Source organism: Pantherophis guttatus, chromosome 1 (assembly GCF_059756535.1).
Source record: "Pantherophis guttatus breed Tessera chromosome 1, ASM5975653v1, whole genome shotgun sequence".
Lineage (NCBI taxonomy): Eukaryota > Metazoa > Chordata > Lepidosauria > Squamata > Colubridae > Pantherophis > Pantherophis guttatus.
In genome coordinates, this window is record NC_142063.1 from 337772295 (window position 1) to 337784573 (window position 12279).

General features: G+C 44.8%; 1 protein-coding gene across 2 annotated transcripts in view; it reads right to left on the minus strand.

Annotated features, from left to right (window-relative positions):
* The window catches only part of KSR1 (kinase suppressor of ras 1), a 170394-nt gene that overhangs the window by 50141 nt on the left and 107974 nt on the right, over positions 1-12279 (minus strand). For both annotated transcript variants that reach the window (XM_060693201.2, XM_060693202.2), the window contains exons 3-5: positions 11861-12008; positions 6501-6966; positions 474-478 (exon numbers count right to left, since the gene is read on the minus strand). In XM_060693201.2, the coding sequence (XP_060549184.1) occupies positions 474-478; positions 6501-6966; positions 11861-12008 (619 nt within the window). The remainder of the gene's footprint in view (positions 1-473; positions 479-6500; positions 6967-11860; positions 12009-12279) is intronic.

Here is a 12279-nt window from a genome sequence, read left to right on the forward strand (position 1 = left end):
ATGTTAATGTACACATCTTCAAACACAAATTTCTTGGCTAGATTAGCCAAAATAAAACCCAGGTTAAACAAAACACAATTACCACGCTCCAGACTTGCCAAAGCAAATAAACCAAGGTGTGGTTTTATATTATGGCCTGGTTCACACAGCATGCTAGATTCCCACAATACATTGCACCACAAAGAACCCAACACACCATCTTGGAGAGACTCAAGTTTAAACATGGGTATATCTTGATAATCATTGAAAGTATGAGAAAAGTCAGAATACAGGGACTCAAGCACTTTGGGGAAGTGCTACTTTGTCAACTTCCTCTCCTCCCCCTAATTTTTTTTTAAAAAACAACTTTCATTAAGAAACAGTTGGTCCTACTATTCCGAGGTCAACTTTCCGAGGAAGATAAGTCTTTTTCTGCGGCCTTTTCACCCCCTCTGGAGCAGGAATAAAGTTTGCCAAAATAAAGCATCTCTTACCAAATCTAAAAAAAAGACACAAAAAAGAAAGAAGGGAGAAAAAGTGAGTCGTAATCATGTATCGATCATGTTTACATACAAAAATCACTTTATAGTTGAGTCACACAACTGAATCATCCAATTCAGCATTGCTGCATGACAACATCTCTGCAAGATTTCACAAGGAGGAGTTTTTTGCAGCTCCCAAGATGTTTAGGGTTGAATCTGAGATTGTTTGCATGTAAGGCAGAACCCGGCAAATTTCTGATTCTAAGCAAAGCAGTGAAAATGCACATATATCAATGCTTCTTGTGCATACTTTTGTCTTCCGATCTAACCAATGGATTGAGGTAGTCCTCAATTTACGACAGTTAGAAGTTACAATGTTGCTGGGAAAAAAGGACTTATGAGCCGTCCTGGTAGAAGTTACCAGCAACCAGCCATCCTTGTGATCACGTGACTGAGATTCAGAAGCTTGGCAACCAGCTAGCATGCACGAGGGTTGCAAGATCCAGCAGTCACGCGATCGCAATTTGCAATTTTTCCCAGCCAGCAAAATCAAAGGGAAAATCAACAGGGAAAGTCATAAATCATGATAATAGCATTTTAGTTTTATATACTGTTCCATAGTGCTTTACAGCACTTTCTGGGGTGGTTTACAATATCAAAGTGTTATTTGCATATTGTCCCTAACAATCTGGGCTCTCATTTTACTGACCTCAGAAAGATGGAAGGATGAATCAACCTTGAGCCCGGTCAAGACTGAACTCCAGGCTATGGTCAGAGTTTGCCTGCAATACAGGTAGTCCCCGATTTACGACCACAGTTGAACTCAAAATTTATGTTGTTAAGTGAGAATTTGTTAAGTGAGTTTTGTCCCATTTTACGACATTTCTTGCCACAGTTGTTAAGCGAATCATTGCAGTGGATAAGTCAGTAACCTGGTTGTTAAGTGAATCTGGCTTCCCCCATTGACTTTGCTTGTTAGAAGGTCGCAAAAGGGGATCGCATGACCACCACCCCCGGGACACTACAACGGTCATAAGTATGAACCAGTTGCCAAGCATCTGAATTTTGATCACATGATCATGGGGATGCTGCAAAGTTTGCAACTGTGAAAAACGTTCAGTAAGTCACTTTTTTTCAGTGCTGCTGTAAATTTGAATGGTCACTAAATGAACTGCTATAAGTTGAGGACAGCCTGTACTGCACTTTAACCATGGAGCCACCAGGGCTCTGTTGTGATAATGCGGTGCCTCACTTAATAACTATAATGACTCACTTAATGACTGTGGCAAAAGAGGTTGTAAAATCAGGTGTGGTTACCTGATGCCTCACTTAATGACAGTGCTGCTTAATTATGAATTTCCCAGTCCCAATTGGGGCTGCAAGTCAAGGAATAGCTACCTAACTACAAAGCTACTAAAAAGGAATAGCTACCTACCTACAAGCTAATGAGAAGAATTAAAAGCCCTTCCAAATATCTTTCAGCCTGTATTCTAATTACTTTCAAGAGAAACAGTCTTAGTTCTACATTCTTAGCCTGATTCCAATCAGTTCCGGGCAGCCTACAGCATAAAAACAACATATAATCCAAAATGCACAAAACACTAGCAAGCTAGCAAACCTGGCTAACATGACAAACACCTACAAGGATATCTACAGGTAATCCTTAATTAAGGACTATAATGGAGCCTGCCCATCACGATCTTAAGTTGTGAAGGTTGTAAGTGTGGACATTTCACTGTTCTGATTTTACAACTTTTTTGTAGCAATCATTAAACAACCGCCACGGTTATGGGACTACCGTGGTTGTTAAGTGACCGCTGGGGTCATTATTACTACATTCGTATTGGAAGCACCTTACCAAGACGCTTATGGGTTGAAAGGATTGGCCAGATATCACCGCTGCTCAGGGGATGCCTGAGAAGGCGCTTTTCGTGTCCTTGGTTTTCCCACCAAGGTGGTACCTGTTTATCTACTTGCATTTGCATCTTTTCAAACTGCAAACTAATGGCTTGCTTTGGGCTAGTTTTGCTGAGAACCTGAAGTAACTGATGGTTTTCAGCAAAGCTATCATAAAAAAAACAGTGACCTGAGCAAGAGGTGCTGCAAATGGCCATAAAAGCAGGCAGGGGGTGGGAGCAACCATTGGAACTAGGTGGTAAGTATTCCCAGGGACGTCCATTGTAATTTTGAATAATCTAAGCAAAGTCGAGGAGTAACTGTATTATCCTTGCTGAGAGAAGAACCTGATCTTTAAGACCTTCCAGATCATGGGGATGTTGCAACTTTGCAGATTAGTCATAAATCCACTTTGTTCAGTGTCATTGTGACTTTCAACAGTTGGTGGATGAGTGGTAACCCAAGGACACCTGTACATTTACTGTGTTTCCCCCAAAATAAGACCCAGTCTTATTTTCTTTTGGGCCCCAAAATAAGCACTAGAGCTTATTTTTGGGAGGTGTCTTATAAAACCTACTTAATAACCTGCACAGCCAGGTAGCCGCCCATTCTGCCTGGTTGCTCATGGTGCCGCAGCCACGAGGCGAGGCAGGGGCCTGGAGCTGCCCCACACACCCTGCACTGATTTACCTCAGGGCCCCCACAGCCAGGCCATCCATACCCTGACACCTGCCTCGCCTCGCGGTCACGGCACCAACACACCGCTCGGCCGCCTGCTCTGTTGCGGCCTCAAGGAAGCAGAAGAAGTGGGCTGACGGCCATGGCGGTTCCTGCTGCACATGGCTGTTGGTGCTGCCGCCCGGAGGGAGTTGTCGGGGCATGGATGGCGTGGCTGAAGGGACTATGAGGTAAACTGGTGCGTGGCATGTAGAGCAGTTCCACTCCCCCACCTCACCTCATGACTGTGACACCGCAAGCAACCAGACAGAATGGGTAGCCGGACGGCTGCGCAGGCTCTTAAGTAGGGTTTATTTTGGGGGGTAGGGCTTATATTAGGCGCACACATAAAAATATGCTAGGGCCTATTTTTGGGATAACATTAATGTATAAGAGTTTTGAGAGATTCAGAATCCCACCAGGGTTATTCATTCATGATTGAAATACAGTTGCAAGAAAAAGTATGTGAACCCCTTGGGATTACGTGGAGTTTTGCATGAATTGGTCATAAAATGTGCATTGAACTTCATCTAAGTCACAACAATAGAAAAACACAGTCTGCTTAAAATAATACTACACAAACATTAGATGTTGCCAAGTTCAGAGCACATTTTATGACCAATTCATGCAAAACTCCACGTAATCCCAAGGGGTTCACATACTTTTTCTTACAACTGTACATTGTTCTAGGAAATCACCAAAACAGGCTTGCAAAGCATGGTTTGTGTCATGTTTGCTATCTCCGAGACCGCCTGCTGCTACCGATGACCTCCCATCGACCCGTGCGCTCCCACAGAGAGGGCCTCCTCAGGGTGCCATCAGCCAAACAATGTAGGCTGGTGGCCCCCAGGGGGAGGGCTTTCTCTGTGGGGGCTCCCACCCTCTGGAATCAGTTGCCCCCGGAGATAAGAAGAATCCAGGACCTCAATGCCTTCCGTCGTTCCCTGAAAACCTATCTTTTTCAGCAAGCCGGGTTGGCTTAAGAAGAAATTTTAAAATTTTAAAATTTTTAAATTCTTTTAATTAGTCTGCGATTTTTAATTTTTTGGGCCAAATTTTATATATATTTTTAAATGTTTTAATATTTGTATTCTATGTTTTTTATCTTGGCTGTACACCGCCCTGAGTCCTCAGGGAGAAGGGCGGTATATAAATTCGAAATTAAATTAAATTAAATTAAATTAAATTTCCACCCAGGATGTTTTAATTACCATGGTCTGAAACAGGCTTACAAATCATGGTTGGCTAATCATCATTGCATATTTCTGTCACTGCCAAACAGCTGTTTTAAAAATTGGGGGTTGGTTTACCCTTGTTTTTATTTTGTTTTTGTTAGCCACTCAGCTAATACATACAGGTAGTACTCGACTTACAGCAGTTTGTTTAGTAACCGTTCAAAGTTACAACAGCACTGAAAAATGTGACTTATGACCGTTTTTCAAAGTTATGACCTTTGCACCGTCCCCATGTGATCAGAAATCAGAGGCTTGATAACTGGTTCATACTTATGACCATTAACTGTGTCCCAAGGTCATGCAATCACCTTTTGCGTCCTTCTGACAATCAAAGCCAAGGGGGAAGCCAGATTCCCTTAACAACCATGTTACTAACTTAACAAGTGCAATGATTCACTTAACAACTGTAGCAAGAAAAGTCGTAAAATGGGGCACGCTCACTTAACAAACGTTTCATTTAGCAACATAAATTTTGGGGCTCAGTTATGGTCCTAACTTGAGGACGAACTAAAACTCCCCTAAATCTTGACTCCATTCATTTGAATCATCATTCCGTACATTGGGACCCTTATAGTCCCCAGAATACTACAGCAGCCCCCATTCTTAACAGTCAATCTAGTTCTGCCCACACATCCCCAGTAGTTCCCAAAGCATGTACCGTATTTTTCGGAGTATATGACACACCTTAGTTTTTGGGGAGGAAAATAAGAAAAAAGCTGATTGGTGGATGGATCAGCCTCCCGGAATATCCCCAATCAGCTGTTTCCAGAGGTAAATTTTAGCAAGAGGTTTGTTGATTGTGAGCTCTGTGCCTTGCTTTTTTATCAGCCTCTCAAACTTCTGAAACTCAAATCGGGGTGGGTTCTAAATTTTTTTTACTACCGGTTCTGGGGGCGTGGCTTATTTTGTGGGCGTGGTTTGATGGTCATGAGACAATTCTTTAGGATTTAGCAGAGGTACTGGTCTACCAGGCTTTTAACTGCTTGCAGAGCTGTACCGGTCTACTCATTTGTTTTTGGAGGCTCCGGTCTACCCATTTGTTTTTCGAGCGCCCTGGTCTACCACCACACTGCCTTTTAACACTGATCAGCTGGAGGGCGGCCCTTTGAAGCCCCACGGCAAGAGTTTAAACAGTTTTTTCCTTTCTAGCCGATCAGCTGGGACTCAGGAGGTAGCAAATAGATTGGGGGCGGGGCCAAATAAAAGGTAAGAATAACGCGGGGGGAGGGCTGGAGGGCCCAGCTCCCGAACAAAGAGAACCGGTTTCGTGACGTCATATCGTCATCGCTACCAGCTCGGCCGAACCGGGCCAAACCGGGAGGAACCCACCACTGATTCAAATGCATGGATTCATACTTACAAGTATGTGTCCCCTTAACAACCACTGCAAAAAAGACCATAAAACCACTTCTTCTTTGTGGCGGCCATGACTTACAACCATAACGACTTATGACCAGATTTCTGGTCCCAATTGCAGTCATAAACCGAGGGTTACCTGTTAGTCATTCAAGGTGGCTACCCACTTCAAATGAACACCATTTGATGACCCAATGAAAAACAATGAAAAAAATAATGCAATTTATGGAACAACAACTGAACAAGAAGGTCTTGACACCTTTCCTGAGATTCGGAAGTGAATTTTTCCCGGGGTCAGGAGCAAACACAGAAAGTCTTTGAATGTGCTATGCCAGTATTGGCGAACACGCACACACAGGGGAGTGCCATAAACCAGAAGAGCAGCTCCCCGGCACGCATGCGCAGGAGCGCCAGAAACCAGAAAAGCAGTTCCCCGGTGCGCATGCACAGGAGCGCTGAAAACCACAAGAGCAGTTCCCCGGCGCGCATGTGCGCACCGGGAAGCTGAGCTTCCAGTTTCCAGCATGCACATGCCTGCCAGTTACCTGGTCTTCCGGTTTCTGGCACGCATGCGTGGTCGCCAGGCATGTGCACGCCGGAAACCAGAAGCTCAGCTTCCTGGTGGTCGCATAAACGCCAGGGAGCTGCTCTTCCGGTTTCTGGTGCTCCCATGCTTGTGAAGACCAACCCAGAAGAGCAACAGGCGACGGCTGGTGTGCCCGGAGAGATGGCTCTGCGTGCCACTTCCAGCACGCATGCCATAGGTTCGCCATCACGGTACTATGCTATGCTAATACCAATAGCAAGGAGAGGCAAGAAGCAGAAGGACACTTACTTCATAGGAGGAACTTCGTCTATCCGATTGCCGAGCTGGGACTCATGAGACTTGCTCCTCGTGAGGGTTGGGAAGTTGGGCAGCAGCTGGAAAACCTTTCGGCTGGGTGGAGGCGGAGTCCGTGGTGGCTTCCCTCTCTTGAGCTGAGGCGTGGTCGGCGGGGTAATGGCAGTACTGTGAGGAGTTCTGAGGTTCCGCCGCCCACAGTGAGTGGGGAAAGCAAAGGATTCCAAGAGGCTATCGGCAAAGGTAGGGGTACCTTGACTCGTGGGCAAGTTGTCCGAAGAGGGGATGGTGGAGACCGAGACAGAACGAGGCTGTGGGCCATTGCCTTTCAAATGGGAAAGGTTGCCTTGTATCCATGAGAGTCCTGGAGGGCAGGGTGAAAGTTCAGAAGGGGGCATCAGACTGGTTTCTCGGCAAACATCAGGTGGATTCCACACCAGATGGTCTTTGTACTCTCCACCTGCATGGAGATAGGAAGTCACTGTTCAAAGAAAGCCATACTTGAAACAATGAGGAGCACTGTTTGGGACACAACAGGCTAAGGCAGTGTTTTTGAATCTTGGTGACTTCAAGATTTGCGGTACCAACACAATTGTGTGGAGAAGCATTGTGTAAGCATGCTGTCTGGGGAATTCTGAGAATTGAGGTCCACGCACCTTGAAGTTGTCATGGTTGACAAAATGAGTGGACCACGCATGAAGTGTTAATACACCACCCATCTCCTTCCACTTATGACTGTATGACTGTAACTTGGTTGCTTGTATCTTTACGATTTATATTGATATTGTTTCCTGATTGCTTATTTGAACCCTATGACTATCATTAAGGGTTGTACCTTATGATTCTTGACGAACGTATCTTCTCTTTTATGTACACTGAGAGCGTATGCACCCAAGACAAATTCCTTGTGTGTCCAATCACACTTGGCCAATAAAGAATTCTATTCTATTCTATTCTATTCTATTCTATTCTATTCTATTCTATTCTATTCTATTCTATTCTATTCTATTCAAAAAAAGTATAAAGTGGTATTATAAAGTCACATTATAATGACTTGGTAAGGCCAAACTTGGAATATTAGATCCAGTTTTAATCGCCCCGATATAAAAAAAAAGATGTTGAGACTCTAGAAAGAGTGCACAGAACAGCAATAAAAATGATTAGGGGGCTGGAGGCTGAAACAGATTGCAGGAACTGGATATGTCAAGCTTAATGAAAAGAAGGACTAGGCGTGACATGATAGCAATATCTGAGGGGCTGCCACAAAGAAGAGGAGTTGAACTTGTTCTTCAAAGCAGGGGTGTCAAACTGGAGGCTCGCGGGCCAGATGCATCACGCACAGGCCACATCCACCCCGGTTCCACAAAGGCAAAAAAAAGTCGCAATACGTCATGTGACATCAGGTGACACGATCGAGTTTGACACCCATGCTCCAAAGCATCTGAAATTAGGACAAGAAGCAATGGATGGAAACTAATCAAGGAGAGAACCAACCTAGAACTAAGGAGAAATTTCCTGACAGAACTATTAATTAGTGGAATTGTATAGAACTCTTGTAATAGAATGTATTATGTATGATGTACACTGAAGATGGCATTTAATTTTGTTGTACGAGATGCAGTGATAATAAAGTAAAGTAAATAAAATAAACTATGGAACAACTTGCCTCCAGAAGTTGTGGGTGCCTCCATTATTGGAGGTTTTTAAGAAGAGATTGATAACCATTTGTCTGAAATAGTATAGGGTTTCCTGCCTGAGTAGGAGGTTGGACTAGAAGACCTTCAAAGTCCCTACCAACTCTGTATTTCTGTTACAGATAGTCCTCGACTTATGACCCCAATTTAGCCCAAAATTTCTTTTGCTGAGACACTTGTTAAGAAAAGCGCCAAGTTCCCTTCCAAATCTGATATTCTGTTATTGAGAAACATTAGACCAAGGAGCTGGATTTATTTATTTATTTTTTGCTGGCAACTATAATTTCAAGCACCTGCCTTGCTGAAGTTCCATGCTCTACTCTTTAGTTTCTCTTGTGCAGACACTAGTGAGTCTCTGAAAGACCAGTGAGTCTCTGAAGCACCGGAAGGCAAGACAAGAAACAATGGATGGAAACTACCAGTAATCAAGGAGAGAAGCAACCTGGAATTGAGGAGAAACTTCCTAACAATGAGGACAATTATCCAGTGGAACAGCTTGCCTCCAGAAGTTCTGGGTGCTTCATCACTGGAGGTTTTAAAGAAGAGACTGGACGGTCACTTGTATGAAATGGTATAGGGTCTCTTACTTGAACAGGGGGCTGGACTAGAAGACCTCCAAGGTCCCTTCCAGCTCTATTCTGATTCTGATTCAAATGTGTAATGGGCTGTGAGAATAAAGAAGACGGGGGAAAGCCACAGCCGAGATAACATTCAGAGAAGAGATAGCTCACAGTAGGAGCAGGGCGGAAACAGCGTTTCAGAAAGAAACACCCCAGTTCTCTGGAAAGGAGAGGCAAGAAGTATTTTCAGATTTGCATGATTCTGTTACTATGAATAAGTGTCCCTACTCATGGTTTCAATAGAAAAGAGTATTTGTAGCTCAGGGTTGAACTGTGGAGTCCTTGATGCTCTCTGATCTTGGCTGATTGCTTGCAGACATTACCTGACTAGTCAACACCCTAATACCGTCATGGCGAACCTATGGCACACATGCCACAGATGGCACATGTAGGCCTCTCTGCTGGCACGCGAGCCCTCGCCCCAGCTGAGCTCTGCACGCGTGCCTCCCGCTGGCCACCTGATTTTCAGGTCTCTGCAGCGCTGTTGTTTAATCAAAATGCAGTTAAAACACTATACAAGCCATCACTATATACCAGTGGTGGGTTGCTCCCGGTTTGCACCGGTTCACAAGAACCAGTAGTAAAAAATTGTAGTAGTTTCGAGAACCGGTAATAACATTGGCTGGCCACGCCCCCGAACCGGTCCCTGGCCCAGTCGCTGCTCACTTATCCCATCAACCTCATCAGAGGCTTTTTTTTTTTACTTTTAAAAGCATTTTTTCTACCACCTCTTTCGCCGAAAAAATGCTTTTAAAAGTAAAAAAAAAAAGCCTCTGATGATCCCGCAGCTCAGCTGGGAATGTCAGAGGCTTTTCAAAGCATTTTTTCTACAACCTCTTCAGCCGAAGAGATGGTAAAAAAAATGCTTTGAAAAGCCTCTGACGATCTCAGCTGAGTTGCCTGATCGGCAGAGGCTTTTCAAAGCACTGTTTTCTGCAACCTCTTAAGGTTATAGAAAAAATGCTTTTAAAAGAAAAAAAAAAGTTGGCCACACCCACCCAGTCATATTACCCCCACCACCAAGCCACACCCACAAAATAAGCCACGCCCACAGAACCGGTAGTAAAAAAATTTAGAACCCACCCCTGCTATATACATCCAACAGGAACAGGAAGTGCCTCACAGGAGCAGATAGAGGTAAATCCTAGAGTGGCAGGAAATACATCACTGAACAATGGAGATGAATGCTAGAGAGGAATAAAGCTGCATACAAGCTGCATACATAACACCTGTAACAGTGTAGGCATGCGGGGGGGGGGAGCACGGAGGGAGGTGCAGCGCGCCCCCCCCATGCCCCATTTTTGGTCTCAGGAAGCTTCAGGGAGACCTGCTAGGCCCAAAACGGGGTGTGGGGGGAGAGTCGTGCGCGCATGCGCGAGGGAGCATGCACAGGGATGGCATGCACATGTACAGAGGCTTGTGAGTGCATTGTATTATGGGTGTGGGCACATGCATGCGCGCTGTCGTGTGTGTGCGCGCGCTTTCAGCACAGAAGGACAAAAAGGTTAGCCATCACTGCCCTAATAGTTATTTAATAATACTTGCTTAATAATGCCCTAACTGGGTAATATCCTAACAAAGAAACTACCGAAATGAACAATCAAGTAATAAAACAATACCTTAATTGAGAAACTACCAAGGAGAAAATCCACACTGGCAGGACAAGCAGCTGTATATAAACAGGGAGCAAACTCCACCCTCCCTCTCAATGATGACGTTACCTAGTTGGGTCATGAAACGTCTGCACGTAAACAACCAAACTAGGAGAGCACCAAGGACTTCACAGACATACACAGGACTGCTTTGTAAAATCAGTAAAATGACCTCATGTTTCATTTCCCCATTAAACTGTTTTCCCCTATTTCAAATGGGCACGGCTGGGGAATTCTGGGAGTTGAAATCCACACATCTTAAAAATCATCCAGATTGAGAAATGGCTGCTTTAATGCATGCTGTAATATCTGAAGGCAGGAATAAAATCTTAAAAACAGAAGTGGGGAATCTTTTGTTGTTTTGCCAAGAATCATATTCCTGGGGTTGAGGGTGGGGAATAGTCCAACTAGGGTTGCATGGGGCTTGTGAGAGATTCTGAACCCAAAGCATAAAGTAGGGGGGCAGGAAACCCAAAATTAAAAAAAAAAAAACATTCAGTCTCACTTCCCTTGAATTTAAATTAAATGTGGGTAACTGGACTATTTTTCCAATTCATCAATTTTAATATATTATCCTTCTCCCAGGTTAAATATTTTGGTAGCTTTGGAATTTGGGAGGTTGCCCCCCAAGGCTTTCACGAGCTACTTTTAAAATCTCTCCCTCCTGGTGTTCAGCCCACCTTAACTCTTCCACCCACACCTTTCTAAGGTCTAACCTGCCCATGTGCCAAACAAAAAAAAAAAACAAAAAAAAACCAACAACCCCAAAAACATAACAGAATAACAGAATAAGAGTTGGAAGGGTCCTTGGAGGTCTTCTAGTCCAGCTCAGGCAGAAAATTCTATACCATTTCAGACAAATGGTTGTCTACTCTCTTCTTAAAAACCTCCAGCGTTGTAACACCCACCACTTCTGGAGGCAACTTGGCAAGTCACAACTCCTCCCATGGTGCTTGCCTGCTCCCACTTTTCGCACTCCCCTCTTCTCTCTGGGTTAGCCCCAGTGGTGGAATTCAATTTTTTTTACTACCGGTTCTCTGGGTGTGGCTTGGTGGGCGTGGTGTGGTGTAGTTTGGTGGGCGTGACAGGGGAAGGATACTGCAAAATCCCCATTCCCTCCCCACTCCTGGGGGAAGGATATTGCAAAATCTCCATTCCCACCCCACTCTGGGGCCAGCCAGAGATGGTATTTGCCGTTTCTCCGAACTACTCAAAATTTCCGCTAGCGGTTCTCCAGAACCTGTCAGAACCTGCTGATTAGCACCCCAGGTTAGCCCCCATCTCCCTGTGAATTCAAGGAAAGCGTCTTCCTTCCCAAATCCCCATTCTCTTCTCCTCCCCCCCCCCGCCTCAAAAACCCCACTTGTGCCCAGGAGCCTTTGTTTTACCCATCCGCGTTGCTTTCCTCAAGCAGGTGAGGGCTCCGTTCAGCCGGGAACATTCTTCCGTGCTGGCTCCGTATCTCTTCATCGTGTCTTTGACTTTCAAGTCGTTCATCTCCAAGAAGGCATCGAGAGTGAGGTCCTCTGGAATCCTCTGCAGAAAAGAGAGATGGGGTCGGGGGGGGGGAGAGAGATTTTCAGAAGAGGGTCAGACTCAGCTTCCTTCTCCCCACCCCTGAGGGAAAGTTTTCAGAGATTAAGTTGGAGGGTTGCTCTCCGCAGTATTTGGGGACTGAATGAGTCAACCCCTTTGTGGTGAGGCGATGATGAAGGATTTCACCAGGGTCAAAATAAGAGACCTCCACACAATGCATTCAAAGCATTGCAGCAGCTGCTTTGGCTCGTAATCCTTCCTGCATTTCTCT